Source organism: Anguilla rostrata, chromosome 11 (genome assembly GCF_018555375.3).
Source record: "Anguilla rostrata isolate EN2019 chromosome 11, ASM1855537v3, whole genome shotgun sequence".
Taxonomy (NCBI): Eukaryota; Metazoa; Chordata; class Actinopteri; order Anguilliformes; family Anguillidae; genus Anguilla; species Anguilla rostrata.
The window spans coordinates 12,915,987-12,937,615 of record NC_057943.1 but is presented as its reverse complement, the minus strand read 5'-3'; the positions used below and the strand labels follow the sequence as shown (position 1 = coordinate 12,937,615).

The following is a 21,629-nucleotide window of genomic DNA, read 5'->3' as shown; positions in this document are numbered from 1 at the left end:
GCACACAAACGGAGGGGATTTGACTGTGCGGTGCGGGGAATGCTAATGCCCTCCACGCTGCAGTTAAATAATGCCTTCTGACTGCGTGTGGAAAGGTGCTTATGGCCTGCGGGGCTCCTGAACCGCAGATAGGGGCTTTCAGGAGGGTTAAGCGCCAGCCTTATTATGGAATCGTACGCTGTGAAGTCAAGGACATGCAACACATTCATACGCCCGTTTCATCTCCCCCCCCCACCCCCCATCCCCGAGTTCCTCATGAACGCTCACTTAAAATGATCTATAAAGATTTCCCCAGAGGATTAATGAAAAAAAAAATTGACATAAAAAAGTAATAACAATAGGAATGGGGAAAAGAAATGAGAACAAGATGTCGCTTAATTGTGTATATGCTAGGAGGGTTAACCCCCCCCAACACAAAGCATTATTAATGCATGTATACTGTAGCTTACATGAATCTAAGCCCCTTGGAGTGTTTACAACCAGGCTGGGCTGGGCTGAGTGCTAGATGGCTCCTACAACAGCATACATAAACAAGAACCAGGATGGGTCATTTTGTCTGTTCAAATCACCATTAATGCTTTTTCATATCCTTAGGTTGCTATTGATTCCCTAGCCAAACCCAGAAAAAAAAATAATTATAATAATTTTGGAAATAGGTCTGTGTTTTAATGTCCATCAGATCCCTGGTATGGAGTTTGGCTAAACGAAAGCATTCTGGGATGCATGTTTACTTGTGTGCTTCCACCGCAGGTTATAATGGCCTTCCCCTGCAATCGGACTGATGGCACAGTGTGGTGCCTGGCTTTCTCGCGCTCTCTCTCGCATCTTGCTGCTGCTTGTGCATTGCATCCTATCTGGTGCTTCTGCAATTAAACTGAAAAAAAATCATTTGCAGTCATGTTCCACAAATTAGGTTAGGCATTATGGTTTTTTTCAAATGGATTTTTATTTTTCGTATATTCTTTCCTTCTTAAGGGTTTGTCCATTCCAGAAAGACGCTGCTTCTGCCAGGTTTAGTAACCGGAAAATACGAGCACCGGTAGGTGCTGCTTTTTCTGCTTCTAATCCAGAGCCTATTTGTACATTCCCGCTGCTATATTGTTTGCTCACGAGAGGAGACTAGATATTTTTCTTTAAAAAGGGCTGAATATTGATCCATCCGTGGAGTAGGAACATTATTTGGCAGCAGACCCCAGCTCCCTTGGAGATTTGAGTACAATTAGGAGCTGATGAATTGAAAGAGCTAATTAATGCATTTCCTCTCAGGAAGATGAATATCTCATCATTCCAGCTCTTAATTACAGGGATTCCCTTATTTTTAGCCTGTGAAGTCAGTACTTCTTTCCCAGAATGCCCTTGGAAACCAAACCAAGCGGTTAAGCACATGAAGGTGCATTAAGCACACAGGCATGCGCTTGCAAGCATGCATGCACACACATATACCCATACATAACACACACACACACACACACACACACAAACAGATTGCCACGCTCCATCAGACAAGCTTTTGTTTTCATTCAGTGCTGTCAGAGAAACCACCACAGCCTGAGCCAGAGCTCATCTCTCCACAACAAGCATCTCAGCCACCCATGCCCAGCAGTGCCCAGTGCTGCCCAGCAGAGCCCAGTGCTGCCCAATGCTGCCCAGCTGCAGATATTGATCCTCAGATCTGAGAGTGGAGGGGGTGCCTTTCAGGATGTGGTAAGGGACAACTCCTCCTCAATTCCAGCTGATTGTGAACGGAAAGCATTCAATAAGAACAGAACCTCAGTGTGGAGGTGTGACTGTGTGATGAATCCCTGTCACAGTTTGCGGCAGAAACCATTAATTTACACAGTTTATTTGCTTCCCTGCCTGTTTGCTTAATTACTGCAGTGTATTATAACTGCTTAAAACATGACCACACTGTTCAGCCTGTCTAGTATCTTTATATAGCAACAAAAGCTTTGTTTTAGATAGAGTTTTTCTCTGTTTACACACTGTCACTGAAATCATGGACCCACACAATTCAATGTCAAAAGTATCAAAAACGCTAAATGATTCACGCAAAAAACATAAACATCCACTCCCTCCCTTTCACCAAAATGTTTGTTATGCGTTCTCACAATACTTCTCAAGTCCCCACATTTAGCACAATTTTCATAAAATCTGTTTCCAAGCGGAAAGCAATCACTGCCAATTTAATTCATTATACCTCATCTGTGCATACATCATAATTAAACATTCAACTGTCAACCTTATTGTGAACATTTTATTCATATAACATATTTTTAAAATGCCTAGGGCGACTGTAGTGTATGTTTTTTTTGCGTTCACTTGGAAAATCCATGTTTCCAGCCATCAGGCAGACATTGGAAATTCATACTTTACCTTTGCAAATGTCATTTTCATGGTTTAAAGTTTGGCCATCAGCAGAAAAAAAAAACTTCATTTATCAAACATACATGACAGTAATGTGAGAAGCAAGGTCAGCAGATAATATGGTAAGATTGATTGTGATAGTAGGTTTTATCCATTTATGTATCGTGCTTGTGGAAAATGACCATAATGGACCGATTTATTCTATTCATATGATGGTATATTTCACAGTCTGGAAGCCAGAATTGTTGTCAGCATGTAAACAATAGATTTATTGCAGACAAACAATGTTTATTGTATTTTCATTGGTGAACAAAAGTTTACTCCAAAAAGTTTCTTTTTAAATGATTTTTATTTGGAAACCCCGTTTGTACTCCGCTGTCATCGTCGCTGCGGTGTGCTCCGATGATTTGAGAGAACAGACGAGCGTATGCTCTCCTTAAAAAGCAAGCAGCTGAGCTTTCTCTTCCTAAAGCCCTCATCCCGGGGTAGATCCCTCAGCGACTTGATTTGGTCGCACTGATATAACGGGAAGGAAAAGTATTCCGTATGAGCAAAAAATAACTTGCCTTTAACCCCTTTGTGCAGATGCCAAATCTGGACAATCCTCACCCATTTAGGTAGTGTCCTATTTAAGGTTTTATAACTCATCACAGAGGCTTGGAAAATGGCTTAAATGAAGTTAGACACTTGTACCATTTACAATTATAACTTAAATTAGTTAATATTCATATGCATTTATATAATATTAATTTAGGTAGAAATAAAGTGACACACATTCAGTTATCATGGCAAAAATTTAAAACTGAAGTTGTTCTCCTTTATTCTGGAATGAAATATTACTACCGCTAAAGATACCTGAAATAAAATGTAAACAGGGTTCCCTGGTGCCCTTTAGTGCCTCAAAATCTACCCAAAATGTCTAAATTGTCCATGAGGTGTGGCTGCACATTGTGGCTAATTTATTTATTTTTTATACACATTTGGCATCTCTAATCCTGAATTTGGAATGTGTAGATCCGTGGTCCTCAACCCTGGTCCTGGAGAGCTACAGGGTCTGCTGGTTTTCATAGTGACTCTGCACTTCATGAATCAATTAGAGCAGTTGATTACACAGTTAACTCAACTCACCTGGTGTCTTGGGTCTCAATTGGGTGCTGATTCTAAGGTGAAAACAAAAACCAGCAGACCCTGTAGCTCTCCAGGACCAGGATTGGAGACCACTGGTGTAGATGGATTATGGTTCTCCTCCAGCCAGCCAGCTGCTCCTTTTCACCTGCACTTCGAAAAAAGAGTGGTGCTGTCTGCCTTCAGCATACCTTCTGACATCCATGGTCTTTTTTTATTTACTGATCGTTTTCAATTAAACAAATTAAATCACTTTGAGATCTTTACAGCTTATTGGTTTCAATGAGTGTAGCAGAGACAGGCTGAAAAAATGTCTGAGAAATTTTATGGTTTGAAAAATAATACGTAGGCTACTACATGCCTAATTTGTGATAAACTGCAACCAGCCATAGGTTTACACAGAGGTTGCAACATTGCATTTGACAGTTCCGAAATTATTAATTCAAAACCAGTTTCTTACTGTCACCGTCACTCTGGTGTAGCTGTTGGCTGTGCTTTTTTTAGTTCAAACACGCAGGTACACAGTATGTAGATTAGATAGCAGCATCTCACACAATCAGCAGTGTCTATACTGAGTATTCATGCATGTTCACCCATGTGTGATTCAACTTTTTGGACAAGTGGACCAACCTACAGAGACCAACAGACCCACAGAGTAGTTTATACTAGCTGCTGATCGCAAACAAAAAATAAATGAATGATCATAATCTGCCAGCAATAAATTCAACTCATTGCCAATTCCCAATGTGTTTGTCCAATCACCCAACCCTGGCCCAGGGTATGCTAACAATGCCCCTGTACTCACATTTGTTTAGCCCCCAATACAAATATGCTAAGCATTATTAGCAAAGGCTAAAAGATGTCTATTATAATCAATGTGAATACAACAATATCAAAAATAAGACGCAATGTAAATACTTGATGTTATCAGCAGTACTGCGTGCATCTTTGCCATGTTCGTGTGAATACTGGCTAAACTTCATGCTTCCTCCTCCTCTTCTGACCCACTCCCCAAATGCATATCAAAATGGTGAGAATTTGCTTTATCCATGGTGGTGCATTGGCAAAATTAGTAAAATCTCCAAAAACCGATAGAAAACAACAATTATGCTTTGAGTGCTTATGCATTACTGTGTAACGTCGTTCACTAGGCAATGTTGTGCCGAAGCAACCATTCATGGGGTTACACTTGTCACTCAATTGTTGTAATAAGCAGCGTAAAAAACAAGCGGGGGTTATGTGTGAATAAATGCCTACCCCCACTTTCTATTTGAGGATTTATTTCTCAAATGGATTATTCAAGACAATGAATGACCACGGGAAGGGACATGTCTATGTGTAAAACCAATGGTAAGATTGTATATTTATTCCACATTTAGTCACAGATAGTAATAGTAGAATGACGTGGTATAATTCCACAAAAATTCCGCTTGTTTATTTGCTATTCAGTGAGCAGTGTTTTCCACAGCTGTATTGGCATACCTTCAGGCCTTCAAGCCTACTGCATACAAATAGTACTTTATAGCACAATGGAGGTCAGCTTTCTTGTTATTGCTGCTGAAATTCTTAATGTCCTGATAGTTTTTAAGGAATTATATTGCATTGCACTCTGGATTAGAGCATATGCCAAACACCAGTGAGGTGTTCGCCAACAGAATATTTGTTTTTGCTTTGTGCATTACCCCGACCACTTATGTGAAGCAGAATTCATGTATCTGAATACAGTATATATCATATTTAATATTAAGGATGGATACCTGAGTAAACGTGTATTTGCTGGCGGATTCATAATTGCTTAGAAATTAATCTGAAAATCAGTTTTTTTTTTTTTTGTCTATAGAGTACTATGTCACATTGCGTGTATCTTTGTGTGAGTGGCACATTGGTTTTTAACTAGTCTCCTAGCTTTGGTGTTAGACATCAGCTACCATGTTCACTAGGGAGTAAATTCACAAAAATGTCACGCTGATGTCAGAATATGATATGATACCCCGCAAATCCTCAATAACGTATCTCTTACAACACGCGCATATTCGTTGTAGGCCAACGCAAGTTGCACAATGCTTTGATCAGATTGCTCATGATGCGGGAGGCTCACACGTTTTCACGCATCACACACCTGTGTTCTTAATCCCCACCCTCTCGCTTTCTTTTTTACATCTGTTTTGTTTTAGTACCACAGTCAAGTATAAGAAATGGAAGAAATTAAAAAAAACATACCTCACTTTTTATCGTTATCTTTCTCCGACCTCTTGAGTGCAGTACATGTGAGAGACACAAAACTATATGCTCAGGGCTAAATGTTTTGCAATCTCAGGCCATAACTTGTAATAAAACATTTATCAAACAATGTCTGTATCAGGCTACTAAAACCTGATAATTATTGGAAAGGAGACAAATAGCCGTTCAGTGCTTATTCACCTGTTCTTGCCTCGGTGTTCTGTGTGAAGTAAAACTGGAGAAAATGCTCTGCTGCTGTAAAACGGGATTTAGGCACCAAAAAAAAAAAAAAAAAAAAGAAGAGTACTTGAGTAATTGCAAGGACAAATCAGATTGTCATTGTTTAAAGAAAATAGTAGAATGCCCCTCCCCAGCATCCCTACTAAAACACCCCCTTTTTATGGTTTGAGGGAAAACAAACTGTCCCTGGTACTGAAGGCATTGAGGTGCCGCTGTGGATATTAGCAGATATTATGGGATATCTGATCAGATGATATGGGATATCTGATCAGATATTATGGGAGGAAGCAGAGACCTAAGCACAATAATAGAATAATGAGGTGGCGTATTCTGTGGTTTCTGCACAAGACCCTGTGAAAGGATGTGTGAGCCAAGAAAGGCTATCCGCTATGATGCTCAGCCTCTCTCTAGCATGAGAGAGAGAGAGAGAGAGAGAGAGAGAGAGAGATAATACCTCCAGAATGCATGATGAATTTAGTCATCAGGCTTAGACTGACGGGAGGCTGCCTGTACTGTAGCGGTGGAGTACGGTTTTGAGTGTGCGTGCCTGCATGTGCGAGACCCACACTGTTCTCTGAGGCATTCTGTCATTCGCTGCTTCCCTGCAGTCTCTCTCTCTCTCTCTCTCTCTCTCTCCCTCTCTTTCTCTCTCGCTCTCTCCCTCTCTCCCTCTCTCTCTCCTATCCTCCGTCTCCTGATGAGAGAGGGAGTCACGCTACAGCCAGAGAGACAGAGAGAACGCGACACGACGACAAAGATCTGCAAAGGAGAGGATTTTCTCTCTCTTTTTTCCTCGCGCGTTGGTCTCGCCGCCACCGAGCTGAGCAGGGAGAGGGGGAGCGGAGAGAGGGGACCCACGCAGAACACCTCCTGCTTCTCCTTTTAGTTTTCTTTCATATTTTTCTGTTCCGTTTCATTCTGCGATTGGGCGAGCGCTTCTTAGAGCCAGCGGTCCAGGGGAAGTCTCCTGCCTCCTTCTACAAGCGTGCCCCCTCCCCTCTCCCACCCCCCTGAGAAGCAAGGATGCTTAACAACCTGACAGACTGCGAGGAGGGGGACGGAGGACCCAACAGCCAGGGTGAGTGATGAAATATGTCATACGAAAAGGGGGGAATGAGAGAGAGAATGAGAGCGAGAGAGTGGGAGGAAAGGAGGAGAGCGTCTTCTCTCTCTCCGCTCTGGCTGGTGCTAGCGCGTGCATCGGGGTGACAGTCGTAGCTCTACTGTAGCTCTTGCTGCAAGGCGACTGTGACAGGAATAATAATCAAGCTTCTCTCTTCTGACTGGAGAGCAGCAGGGCATCGCGGCAGTGCAGGCACGTGCTCAGCACCGCGCCGCGTTGCGCCGAACTGCGCTGAACCGAGCCGTACCGCGCCGAACTGCGCCAAACTGCACCAGACTACACCACATCACACACATCACACAGAACCACACCGAATTGCACCATATCACACAAACCTAACGGCACCACACCAGACTACACCATATCACACAAACCTAACAGCACCACACCAAACTGCATCATATCACACAAACCTTACAGCACCATACCAGACTACACCATATCACACAAACCTAACAGCACCACACCAAACTGCACCATATCACACAAACCTAACAGCACCACACCAGACTACACCATATCACACAAACCTAACAGCACCACACCAAACTGCATCACATCACACAAACCTTGCGGCACCACACCAAACTGCACCATGTCGCACTGAGACAGCCGGCACCATGCTGGACCGCACCATGTCAAACGACACGGCGCCACGCTAAACTGCGACATGCCAAACTGAGCCGTGCCACATCTCGGAGACCGTTCCCCTCCCGGGCGGCACATGCCACCCCTCAGTCTGTGCCCCCCGTATCCCAAACCCGCTCCCCGCCGTCGGCACCCCCCCTCCACAGGTCTCGGGCGCCGCGTCGAATAGTGCGTGTGTCTGCTGCGCGGCTGGGTGCCCCGCCAGGCTGCCGTCTGCTTTCGGGGGTGCAGCAGGGACCCCCACGCTCGGACGTCCCCAGAGTCCCAGCCTGCACCCCACATCCGCAGCCTCTGCGTCTGTCTAATGCCACGTGCTTTTCAAATGCACTTTTTGTCCTGAGTTTTATATATATATTTACATAGGTATACATGCTTCTGTGTGTCTGTACACACACGTACACACACACACACACATATATATATGTAATGTTCTTGTGCATAGATGATTAATGCATTGCTGTATGCAGCAAACGTGTGTGTTTATATGCATGTGTGTGTGTGGGAGATGTTGAGCTAATTTCATTATGTATTGCATTTTATGTCCATGAAGGTACCCTGCTTGGTTTGGTTTCCTATTATAAATCTTCTCATTTCAAAAAGGTAGTATACATGTGATTACATTCATATTTTCAGTGTGTCTATTTAGCTGCAATTTGAATCTGTGTATGCATGTGTGTGCGCGTGTGTTTTAGAGAAAGGAGGAAGAGAAAAGGGGGAGGGAGAGAGAGCGTCTACCGTGTGTATATTCAACAGGAATGTGTCATTTTCCTTCACAGGCTCATAAATAATTCCACAGCTTTTACAATATCATCAGCTATGTCCAATAGCCCTGGTTACAGTTATTGCCCACAGTATACCTCCTGTCTCTACGAGACTCCAGCGATAGCCGCGTTGTTTTCTGCTCAGTATCCCGGCGTTAAAATAAATAAATAAAAAAAAACACTGCTGTAAGATACAGCCTCTGTGTGGTACTCCGCCAACGCTCCTCTTTAACGCGGCCGCAAACAGAGACTGCAACCGCTTTTTTTTTTTTTTCAGAATCCCGATCAGCCTCAGAGAGAGGCGATGTCTCTGCCCGCTGTCCAAGGTGCTGAAATCCAGCTTTGTGTGTCTAAATGGATTCACTGACATGGTGCGGTGGTTCCCAGCATGTAGATTACCCTGGATGAGTAGTCATTTAAAAAAAAAAATGCATTTCTCAGTGCATTCGTCATCACAGGGGTTCTCTTAATTTTGTTCTTTGCCGACAGTGAGTCTGTTGTACATTATGTGCTTGAGGGTTGCTCTTGCTCTTGGGTCCACCGGATGCTTTTTTTTCGCCTGATATCCGAGCCCGTCCGAGGCACCGCTAATGAGGGTTTACACCTGTGCCTCCTGAGCGCGGAGCCGTGTTTATTTTAGCTTCGTCTGAAGCGACCGGTTTGGGGTGACCTGTTTTCGGCGCTCTTCCGTGACGGCTGCTGCCTCGGTGGGGCTCGGGAGGCTGGAGACGCAGCCAGGCACTGCAGCTGAGGCTTTGCGGTGTAACAGGCGGGACAGTTCTAGGGTAAAGGAAAGGCAGAGGGGGGAGAGGGACGACTCCTGTTCTCACCGCACCTGACACTCTCCACCACGCAGATCTCCTCCCTGCATCAATACCTATATTATTATTATTATTATTATTATTATTATTATAGCATCACTCGGCTGTAACAGTAACAGCAGAGTACTCCCCATCTCATAATCAGGGTGATGATGAAGACATTAATATTAAAAATAACATTAATTTGATTAAGGAAATTTCTCCTGATAGCCACTGCATTAAATTAGCACAGTTCACGGACAGGCTTCTTCCTCAGACAGATGCATGGATACTATTTGAGATGAAAAAGGCATTGATGGCCATGCTCGGTAATTAAAAGCCATTGCATTATATTGCATTGTATCAGTTTAGTGGAGGCTCTTATCCAGAGCAATGTACACCGTAGGAGGACCTGAGTGTATTCACCTGCTTCGCATAAATATTAGTGGCAGATATGGAAAATGAGTCAAGATATAATATCACTAAAGCACAAATTTAAATTAACTATGGCAAGAATCAAAAATGTAAAAAAAAAAATAAAGCTAGAATCAAAAACAAATTGTAAATACACAAAGACTACATCCATAACAAAAATGTAAGATTCTGAGACGAATAAGTGAGTTTTAAGAAATGTAATAGAGATTACAAAAAGCTATTTGTTTCATGGTGGAAAAAACAGCTGAGCACTGAACTCATAGTTTTATTAAAGCAAGTACCAGATCACACAAGAATCAGATTTATCAAGACCAGACTGGCACATCAAGTCCCGAATGCCATCTAAATTGAAAAGTGGGCAAAGTGGTGTGCTTTTGTCATTCAAATTTCTTGTATTTCCTTTGTTACATTGTGGCCATGAGCCAATGACATCACAGCTGCTGCTATCATGGTTAGGCAACTGGGCTATTGCAAGGTTGCAAGTCCAGTTCCCAGGTAGGATACTGCCATTGTACCCTTGAGCAAGGTACTTAACCGAAATTGCTTCAGTATATATCCAGCTGTACAAATGGATTGAATGTATGAAAAAGTAATCTTTGTAAGTCGCTCTGGACGAGAGTGTCTGCTAACTGGCAGGCATGTAATGTAATGCCCTGGCCAGTTATCATCCATCGTCGAATACGTTGATGTATGAGTGTGCAGGCAAAGGAATCCTGGGTAAATTCCTGGCTTGGCTCATTCCGTTTGCCCCTCTAATCAGTCCAGGTTTAACTGGATGCGTAATCTCAGTGCTCTGGTGCAAAAATGGCTGCCGTGTCACGTTGCCCAGGTGGCTGCAATAGATTAATGGTGCCTTGTGGCATGCCTTCCCCCTTCTTCTCTATTAAAGAAGTATCAAGAAACATGTGAATGGTGGCATATAGTGCGTACGCTATGATTTTTAATTTTCCTTTTTAGATAATGGCGTGGGTATAGGTGTCTAAGAGACCTTCTTGTTGCAATACAAATTGTTGTTTGTTAGGTTAATCTTACACTTAGCGATTATAAGTGGGCCTTCACCACCCCACCCCCCTGCCCCCCCCCCCACACCCTGGGCCCTTTCCTCATTGCTGTTATTGATTAAATTCTAATGAATGTGCCCCTCGCAGACATGATCAGGAGAGACAGCCTAGCAGCAGCAGAATCATTCACTGTCTTTGCTGTACAGAAGGTGGTATGAATGCAGAGAGAGGTTTGGTTCAGTGGCTTTGCGGGGGGGGGTGGGGGGTGGTGTTTGGGAGCGTTAATCATCACTGCGTTGCGCTGGACTGACGGACCGATGGCTGTATCTGTGGCGCGAAAGAGGCAGATCCAGGGGCGTTTGTCAGATTGCTGGAGAGATTGTCGTCGCTGCTGAAAGCGTTCCTCGGTTGCATGCCCAGATGATTTCATTTCCTTTTCAGGACAGGAACGTAAAAAAAAAGCATAACAAATCCTGTTCGCTGTTGCTTCGCCACGTCTTTGTGTCACTGCTATCTGCTTTTGTGATGCGATGCAGACTTGTGATCCCAAGTCACACATTTATGACAGCTGGGATAGAAACTAGGTTGTTCAGACTAAACTTGTTCTCAACATTTTTTTTTCTATTTAGTAGCATGAATATAATATTGCACATTTAAATTTGTCTTTGCATGTAATTAAGCAACAGAGTGGAATGTGTACCTAAACAGTTCAGTTAGAATGCAGCCTGTGAATGCTGTTCTATGTGTTCTGGCCAGAACATGGCATTTGGACAGGCAAATATGAAATTAAGGATTTAAACTGTGTTTGCTACAGGTTTGTACCAGGTCGGTGGCCATGTGGTGTGCGCGTCTGACCCCCAAAAATCTTTCCTCTCCCGTTTGTAGGACAAGCACTTTATTATTCTTTATATTGTACTGTGCTCCAAGTGAGAGCATCAAAAGCAATGAGAGGGCCCTTCTGTGAGTGTTGAAATGACAGAAAGCACACCCACACGCCCATGCACGCACACACACACACACACACACACACACACTCCTGTAGAAGTTCAGATAACTAAAATATAAGCCCACAGGTGAGACTCAAACACTGTTTTGAATCAAAGCATTCTGCTGTAGACCTTAATCCCATGGTATGAAGGCGGATCCATATACGCACGGCTGTACCTCACTGCAGAACGCGACTAAACATTACTGATTAAAGGCAGAATCCGCTTTTATTCATTTCCAAAGTAAACGCTTATCTTTACGTCTGGATGTGACACGGTCACAGCGCACAATCTTTTACCCACCGCTGCTCAAATGGAGCGTGCCCTGCTCACGACAAACAGAAAGCAAGCACCTTCAAATTTCCCCCGTTAAAGTACACCGTGTATCAGAGCTATGTTGTTCCGGCTCGCTACACCGCGAGAACCAAAGGATCAGCCGCGTGAAATTCCTCTGGCTCCCGCACATGGGAGGGCTCTTATCGAAGTAATGGGGACCCTGCAGAGCTGGAACCTGTGGCCAGCGCTATCCTAATGAAAATGGGCGGTTGTCCATGCAGCGCGTCACATTTCTCTGTCTGAGGCCCGCGTCCTCTTTTGGGCGAAATTCGGAGAATGTGGTTAGCGGCGCATTTATCAGAAGCACTCTGCTCTGAAAAGAGCTTCGGGGGAAAGAGAAAGGAGGGAGAGGAGGCAGAGCGTTATTGAAGAACAGCAAACGGAGAGAGGAAAGCGAGGCGGTGATCTCTTTGTCCGCGCTGCGTCTCCAAGGACCCCCCAAGGCCAAGGCTGCGTGACTCAGCCGCACAGATATCACCCGCTCCGAGCGAGGGATGGGCGGAAGGGTGGAGGAGTGCTGAAAGATGTGACAGAGAGGAGAGGAGGACCCGGGGTAGGGTGGGGAAGCTGTGGGTGGATTCATACGAGGAAAGAGCTCCAAGACATCAAAGAATTTAATTTCATTTTTTTTTTTAACAGAGGATAATTGATGCACTTTAAAAATTCTCTGTTTTTATTCCCTGTTGTACCCTTTAAAAGAGATGACAGGATGTTTATGTGGGCAGTGATTAACTTTACAACGGGCATGAGACACTGGCCGTCCTAGTGCCGCTCCAAGCACACCGCGGACCACACCGCAAGTTCGGTGACTTTGGCTGCATTTCTTATGCTGTGCTGGAGGAAAAACGGCGTCCATCACTAAATTCACTGCGTCCTTTGGCTAAAAAATACTAATCGGTCATACCAACTGCAGCTTGCTTTGTGCCAAGGCTGTCTAATCTAAACCACAGCCTTGCCCTGTAAACCTTTGGGATTATTTTATATGATTCGGAGAAAGAAAATGGCGGCTTCAGACTGAACCCGACTGTGCTCTGGCCAAGCTATTAATAGTGTGTGTTGCCAAATGTCCAGTTGAACACTGATCTCTGTGCCCACTGAGCAGCAAATGCTTGAAAACACAGCCGCAATGCTGCTAACATATGCTAAAAAACATTTACTGGAGATGTACTAATGTACTAGTTCGGGGTAAATCTAAATTCATCGTAGTAATGGTTGCGCCAGAAGGAAAGGTCAATATGTATGGCTATACCTGCCCAAGCAATGGGTAAAGGTCTCCAGGACAATGGAAGGACATACATTAGAATGCAAATAAGACAATCGATGGACCTATATTATAATACGCAGGTCTATAGGACAATGGGAGAACCTATATTAGAATGCATCAGGCTACAGGAGAACGGGAGGACCTGTAGAAGAATGGAAGGGCCTATATAAGCTTGGAAAAGCCTATAGAAGGGGACACAGGAGCTGAGAGCCGGTAGGTTCTTACTGCACCACCGCCTGTTTGGGAAAGGGCATGTGAGCAGGTGAAACATAATTATCCGCAGTGTAATTAAGATTCTCGTTTCAAGGATTTGCATGGATGATGAATTAGACTTTTGAATATTCATCAGATTCAATGGCAACTATTTTTAGAAAAGGCACCCCCCACCACACACACACACACACACACACACACAGGTAAAGGCGTTGAGGGTAGGTGAATTCCTATATAACACAGAAAAGTTGGAGGACCATGGTTCTTTCCCATTGGTGCCCATCAGTCAAACAAGTCTGTAAATAACAAAACCCAGAACACAATTCATAAATGACAAATGACATGGCTCTGTTCACAGGTTTTTAATCATGGTTATATCATGACTATTATGAAACATGTGCCATATACAGGTAGATAGTTAATAGTGAATCTGTGCTGTAATTCAAATTACTGAGCTGTGCACAGAATCACAGGTAAGACAGGTGGCGTTCTGCGCATTCCTGATTTGTATGGAATTTCCCCTGTTAAATTCTGTGAGATTTTGGCTAAAAAAGGCATCCTGTCTAAGCTCCTCTCCTACCCTCACGTGCAACAACACCGGGAGGATGATGGCTGATGTTTTCTGTCAGTTGGGACTCGCCTGTTCCACTGCCAGTTGTTGGAGGGGTGAACTAACCATGTGAATTCTGGGAAGACTTGGTTTTTGGGAGGGTGGCAGTGTGTTTTTTCCTTACACCGCCTCCAATTAAATACTTTTTAAAAATAGTTTTTTAAATGGATATTTAGTGAAGTAAATACCTTAAGCACCAGTTCCCCACCTAGGAAACTAACCTTTAACCTCTGAGTTGCAAGTCACGTTCCCTATCATTGCATTGTACTATACTGTCACTGCTCTCTCTGAGAAAGCTGTTAAAATGGAGGAGCGTGCGCGATCTCTTTAATCTTTTCCCGCAGTGGCCAATTAACGTAATGCGCAAATCCTTCCACGAGAATTTACACCCCTTCTAACACGGGGATGCGAAGACGAGGGAGCGCGGGGTTTTATTTTTACATCCGTGCTTCCCTGCAATCTGTTCCACCATGGTTAAACCTGCCAGGAGGCGGGCCCTGGCGGGCCCAGGATGGCGCCACGCCCATCGCTGATGGCAGCGCCCTGAGCTCGACGCCCAGACGTACCCCCTTCGCCTTTCATCCGCCCTGTCTGATCCGCCCTGCAGAGCTGCACCTGTGAGCTCCAGTGACGGTTTCGACCCGTTCCTGAGTGTAACGCCGCCTCCATGCCCCTCCCCCCAGCCTACCGGCCATGCCCCAAAGGCGGGCCTAAGGTGCAGCAGCAGACAATGGGAAGAACTGACCAAAAAGACAGTCTGAGCAGAATCCCTTGTCCGCAGATGTGAATGTGACACTGGAACCTCAGTTTAAATCCTAATCCCTAACTAAATTTGTCGGGATGATCCCGTTTTTATGCATTTTTTTTAGGGGATTACACATGCACTGGGGAACCTGGTGACGGAAAGTGTGAGGAGCAGATGTCAGATGACTGCCATTACAATAACACTGCCGTGACATCACAAATACATCACTATGACATCACAACATATTTAAATATTGTGTTTAAACCACAGTGTATATGCAGACATGAAGGCCGTGCTGTAATTCCATATTCTATTTTATAAAATCCATGATGCAGTCAAGAGGACTGACTCCACTTATGTAATTATCTTCTATTAAATCACTCATCCATGATGATTTAAAGTGCTACGTCAATCATTTTTTCATGCAGCAGTGTTTCTTTTATTTTAGGAGCTGGGATAAAAGTAGGTAAAACTATAAAACAATCTCAGCTGAGATTCAACCCCTTTACCTACATAGCATGGCCTCCCAAAAGCGTCACGCTTCAGACAATCCTCCCCCCACCCCCCACCCCCCCAACAGGTGCTCGGTGAGCGTGCTCTTTAATGTTAATGTGATGTCACTGCACAATCTCCTTCCACATTATTCACAAGGTCAGATGCTGCTTTTTTTTGCGTAACCTTGTTTTGCACTTTTTGCGGCGCTGATCTTCGCGGCCCTTCTCTTGTGGCTCCTCTCTTTGTGCTGCTGATCTGCGCGGCTCTTCTTTGTGCTGCTGATCTTTGTGGTTTCGCTCTTTGCGGCTCCGCACTTCGTGGCGTCGCTCCTCATTGTGCTGATGTGCGCTGCTCTTCTCTTTGTGCGGCTGACTTTGCGTTTCCTCTCTGCACGGCTCGCTCTTGTGGTGTTGCTCCTATTGTGTGATGTGGTGCTCTTCTCTTTGTGCTGCTGATCTTTGTGGTTTCGCTCTGCGGTCCGCTCTTCTGCTCGCTCCTCATTTCTGATTGCGCTCTCTTCTCTTTGTGCGGCTGATCTTTGTGGTTTCGCTCTTTGCGGCTCCGCTCTTTGTGGTGTTGCTCCTCATTGTGCTGATGTGCGCTGCTCTTCTCTTTGTGCTGCTGATCTTTGTGGTTTCGCTCTTTGCGGCTCCGCTCTTCGTGGCGTCGCTCCTCTTTGTGCTGATGTGCGCTGTTCTTCTCTTTGTGCTGCTGATCTTTGCGGCTCCGCTCTTCGTGGCGTCGCTCCTCATTGTGCTGATGTGCGCTGCTCTTCTCTTTGTGCGGCTGAACTTTGCCGTCTCTACTCTCTCCGCACTGTCTGCCTGGAAGGCTCCATTGTTGGCAGATGGGCGGTGCTTGTGTTGGGTAGAAGGTCAGAGTGACAGTGTTAATGTCTCACTCTGTGAGAATCAACAGCCCCAGCTGACAAATCCTAATTATGGGACATGGGACAGACAACACAGCAGGGGGGTCCTCGCTCTCTCTTTCTCTCTCTCTCTCTCTCCATTTCTCATTTTGCCGTCTCTATCTGGCTCTCCCACTGAAAGACACAATCAGGGCAATCTCACAGTGTAGGAAATGGAGTACAGACGGTGCAGATATCCGCCATGTTCTCCTGCTGTCAGGCTAACACACTTGTTTCGTTCCACAGAGGAGCGTGCTCCTCAGCTAAGGCACAGTGTTTCTGCCAAGTGTGAACTTATTACATCAACACTGTGCCTCTCAAGATTAATTAACTTTAAGGGACAGTTCATGGAGGACACTTAATTTCTGTAAATATTTTAATTCCACCAGTTATTCCATGCAGTCCTCGGTGGCATTTTGCATCTCTCTCTCTCTCTCTCTCTCTCCCCCCCACCCTTTCTCTCTCTCTCCCCCCCTCTCTCTCTCTCTCTCTCTCCCCCTCCCTTTCTCTCTCTCCCTCTCTTTCTCACTCTGAATAATCTGCCATCCAGATGTGCCCATCTCATCAAAACTGCTTTTGGACACAAATCTCCTCATTTGTCTGATTGCCTGACAGTAGGAATTTGTAGTGACCCAGTTGTGCTTGTGTTGAGAGAGAGAGAAAGATAGAAGGTTTGAAGTCTGTTTCGTCACTAATGCTTGTTAGTGATCAGTGCTGACTGCTCACGGTGTGAATTAGACACTCCTGTTCTTTTGTGGTGCACTGGGAACACACACTCTCTCTCTCACCTTCAACATTTTCAAATAATTTCTGTTTACTCTGGAACATCAACTAATTCCTCTGTCCTTGGCTGCTATTATTTTATTTAGCCTTTTGTAGAAATTAAATTATGAATGAATTAATTAATTATTCTTTTTTTTTTAAATCACAGTTACTATTTGTATAATATCTGAGAAGGGTTTCCATGTTCTCCACAGCTCCAGTCAGTGGAGTGGCCCAGGGTGCATTACGACCAAAGATTCTCCACTGGTTCACAATGTAACAGAGAGCACTGCTTCCACATGACAAAAAATAACTGCACATAAAATGTTAATATATGCACCTTCTCTTTCCCCAAATTCCCCTCTAATTAGTGGCTGGATGTGGAAAAATCCTTGGGTACTTCATGTGAATTTAAGTCCTGTAGAAAAATATTTCTTCCTTGAAAAATCCTTCCGGAGGACCCTAAATTTACGGGCTAATCAGCCCCTGTAAGACCAGTCATGCCTTTCACCCTTGCTATCTAACATAACAATGGACCAAAGATGAAAACCAGCTTTTCTTAGCTGTTCTTCTGTCTAAAAATAACTTGACTTAAGAATAAATACATGCAAATCCTTCTCTTTCACAAAATTGTGGTTGAGACTTGTTCCTCTGATCTGCCGGATTAAACAGGCAGTGAGAAGCGGGTGGGGGTGGGGGAGTTGAGTGCACGGTGGGGACCCTCTTAATTTATTTTTTTGGTCGTTACGTAAGGACTGAGCGCTGGGTATTATGACATTTCAGAATAGCGTAGCATTATATAAGAGCTCCCTCCTAATGCCGTATACAGGATTTTAAGAGCTTCCTACTATTCCCAATGACGTGTCCCCCGACTTTGCCATATTGCCATTCACACGCTGTTTTCTGGCAGGTTTGGGAAGAAGCCGCACCGTGTCCTGCTGTGATTGGATCAGTGTCTTGTTACAGTGCGGAGACGGTCTTTTGGAACACCGCTCTGTCCGGGCACTGTTGATAGCATGAGAGATTATCGCTCTGTGCATCATTTTGAATATTGATTTATAATACTTTAATTTGAATGTCATTATATTATTAATTATTAATTCTTCAGTCAGCTTTCTCTCAGCTTTGAGAGGGGAAAAAAAATGCTTTTGCTGAAAGTGGCTCATCTGTCCTGTCTGCTATTACCAAACCATGTCAAATGCAGTCTTCATCAACACATGTTTAATTCAGCACCTGTTCAGGGTATAGTTCAAAAAAAAAATTATAAACCCTATTAATTGGATTTTTCATCAAGTAACATTATGCCAAAGCAAATGATCTACAAGCAGAACAAAGCATGCTGGTAATATACTCTTCTCTTAATTCAGTGGTCTCTGATCCAATATGATGAGTCAATTTTGTTGTAAGATTGCACTATTAATTGAAATGCATGAATGATTTCCTGTGGCTTCCTTGGTCATACTGGGGACAATGCGATGAATAGTGGGGATCTTTTTTTTCTTCTTCTACTATGAATCTCTATACTTGCAGCTAGTTGTAGTGAAGCCTGCTTTCATATAAGACAAAAAACCAGCATTGTGATTGCTCAAGGACTTCAGTGCAGATTGCCAGCGTGCGTGAACATTGTGTTTAAGTATTTAAATTGACACCCCACAGGGAATGCCTGCCAATGCTTTCACTCAGTGTGTGTGTGTGCATACGTGCATTCGTCAGCGAAGGGGGGCAAGTATAGTGGCACTGGTTAAACTATAATCTTAACAGCAAGTATTATAATGTGGAACTATAATCTTGACAGCAAAAAAACCTCTATCTCCTTTATTCAAAGAGAAACGAACAGAAGAGCTTGCAGGGACACGTTAAAAGTGTGAAAGAACAATTGCATGTTGTGTATTCGCAGTGCCAAAACTAAAGCACGATTCATCCAAATCGCATACACCCCTGCCACACAGAAAACACATTAGCTATTGTGAAGGTTACAAAGTACTCAATACCTCTCAAAGCGGAGGATATATTTCCAAAGTTACCATGGAAATCACACAGTCAGATAAATCTGTCTGTACGTCATCACACTAAATGTGAGTAATATCTCTGAACCAGGGAGACCAGGCATCTTTCAGTCTGACTTACGATGCTTTACTGAACCGTTAAGTCCTCCCTAGCCCTCCACCACTGAAGCCCACTGAGCAACTCTGGCTCATGTGCAGCTGATATGTCCACACATGAAGTTAAAATCGGGTCTGAGGTGCAGAAGCTTTCCTGTGATTTCTGGAATCATCTGTTGTCTTCAGGACCAAAGAAATTAGCTCAAATTAGCCCCTCCCACTAATAACACAGTGCTGTGATTGGCAGAGATTTGATTAATGCATTGAATTGACGACTGAAATGGGAATTTTACTTGTGTGTGTGTGTGCCCACGCTTGTTTTTTGTGTATACTGTTGTATTAGTCTTGTTTCTCCTCAAGAAATAACACACACTTGCAAATGCAGCAAGGGAGAAACAGGAAGTAAATGGAAAAAAAACTGATTCTGAAGATGATAACAGTAATATCAAAGTAATAAATGTGGCAAGGGTATGGCAGTTTGACACACCTGGGGCTACATTATCACCTTCTTAGAACAAGGACATTTTGCAACATGGAGTCATTCTCCCATTTTGTTCTCTGTTGATGCCACTTGTTATTATACAGTGACAATCTCACCACTATCACTGTCACTGTCTTGGGTTTAAATTGTCGATGAAGAATTGAGGTGGATTAATTGAGGATTCAGAGACTTGGAAGCTGCTTTCTTCTTATCCCGGGCCAGAGACGACTGAGAAACGAACGTTGATCCAGCCAAGCGATCCAGCAATCTGGCCTTCGCAGTGTTTTAACATTAGGGGAGAAAGCCAACGACTCTCTCAGAGTAGAGTTAAGATTACCTCTGAGTCACCTGGGGACAGGAGAAAAAAAAACAAAAAAAACAAACCTGCCTGTCAGTAAACATATCAATAAAACTTGATATGTCACTCTGAAATGTGAAGGTGAGCACACGCTGTACAAACAGAATATAAAAAAAAAAAAAACATCCTTATTGCCTGTCCTCTGTCTTACAGCAGGCTGTTCACCACTTCAGATTTGTTTTGTGAGCGAATCACAATGCAGTCAGTATTTGCACCCCATGTGGTCCATTGGATTGCCTCATACTCGACTGGCCAAAACCAGAAAAATGTTCCAAATTGGTGACATTTATGACATTTTATTGAGCAGTTCTTGTCATTTCGTAGCAAATCTCAGTTGCAATACCATCGAGTGCTTTTTAAAAGACTTTCGCCTGAGGTATAAGGCAAGATATTTTGTGCAATCCTCCAATCGTGACTGAGAACGGATTACAGATTTGTTATTATGAGAGCCAGTGGAATGTTATAAATTGACTGTATTTTACATTGGAGAGCCAATTACGGTTGGAAACAGGAGAAGAACTGGAGAAGATTAAGCAATTACTTATCTTAAGCATGCATGAGAAATATGTCATTGTTTTTAATATAGTTATGATCCATCCGTTCGAAAGGCAGACAGATGCTATTCTGGCTGACTTGCTGACTGAAATGCTGTCTTTGAAAGAGGTCTGGGTGACACTGAACGTATGGCAACCATAGTTGTCCGTGCACGTTAAAACCTGTAATCATTCCTTTCTGATGAATAGTTCTCAGTTACCCCCCCAAATGGTTCTTTGCAGCCTTGAATGGAGGGGACCCCTTCAGGGAATCGTGATATGGTTAATAGTAAATTCAGAATAATTGAACGTTACTGAAAGGGGGAGAAGTTGGGGAGGGAGAGTGCGAGAGGTAGAGCAAAAGAAAGAGAGAGAGAGAGATGATGTCCAGAGAGTTCATCTTTGAGCCATACAGTAATCCTTCCCAGCAAAACCTAATACAGCAGAATCCCCCTCCCCTGTACCCTGGTCTCCCTTGATTGGAGATTATGAAATAGCTGCCCACCCTAAATCCCCTCCTCTTCATCATTTATCAGTTGCTATTCCTGCCCCCCCTTCCCCGGCAGCACATATGGGAACAACGCATTACTCTGGATCTGCGGGAACGGAGAGGAAGTGCACATTAAATTTATTTGTCATTTATGTGTATCTGCTGAAGTTATGTGAATCTGTGTCAGTCGAGTCCGATGGAATATCCTCTTAGGAAGATCAGGAGCGGCTATCCATCCATATATCTGTCTGCTGCATCTATCTATCCTCCGCTGCTCTCCTGGATCAGATTCCCGCTGCACACGCCTCGACACACTTTAAAAGGTCAGAGAGAGTCTGCGGTAAATCCTGGGAGCCACGTCCAGCCCCCCAGCGCTCATCTCCATCACTCAGCGCCGGGGGCGGGGCGGGGCGGGGCTAAAAGGATCAGAACACTGACCAGCGACTAACCCACCCGTTCCCCCCTGTCCCTATGTGTTAAACATGTGATTTCACAGGCTGACGTCCTCATGACATTGTGCACGCTGTACCATACTTAGTAATGAACATGATAAAAATTAATCTTAGAAATTAATTAAAAATGTTCAGGCAGGCCGATAGTCACGGACTGTCTCCACTTTAAGTTTGGCAA

The 21,629-nt window shown here is 44.0% G+C and overlaps 1 protein-coding gene across 3 annotated transcripts in view; it reads left to right on the top strand.

Annotated features, from left to right (window-relative positions):
• slc12a5b (solute carrier family 12 member 5b) overlaps nucleotides 1–21,629 on the top strand; it is a 115,995-nt gene that overhangs the window by 15,028 nt on the left and 79,338 nt on the right. The window contains exon 1 of one of the 3 annotated variants that reach the window (XM_064297977.1): nucleotides 6,427–7,027. The exons of the other annotated variants lie outside the window; for them this stretch is intronic. Within the exon in view, the coding sequence (XP_064154047.1) occupies nucleotides 6,973–7,027 (55 nt within the window). The 5' untranslated portion in view covers nucleotides 6,427–6,972. Of the gene's footprint in view, nucleotides 1–6,426; nucleotides 7,028–21,629 lie in introns of those variants that run through there. 3 annotated transcript variants of the gene reach the window in all.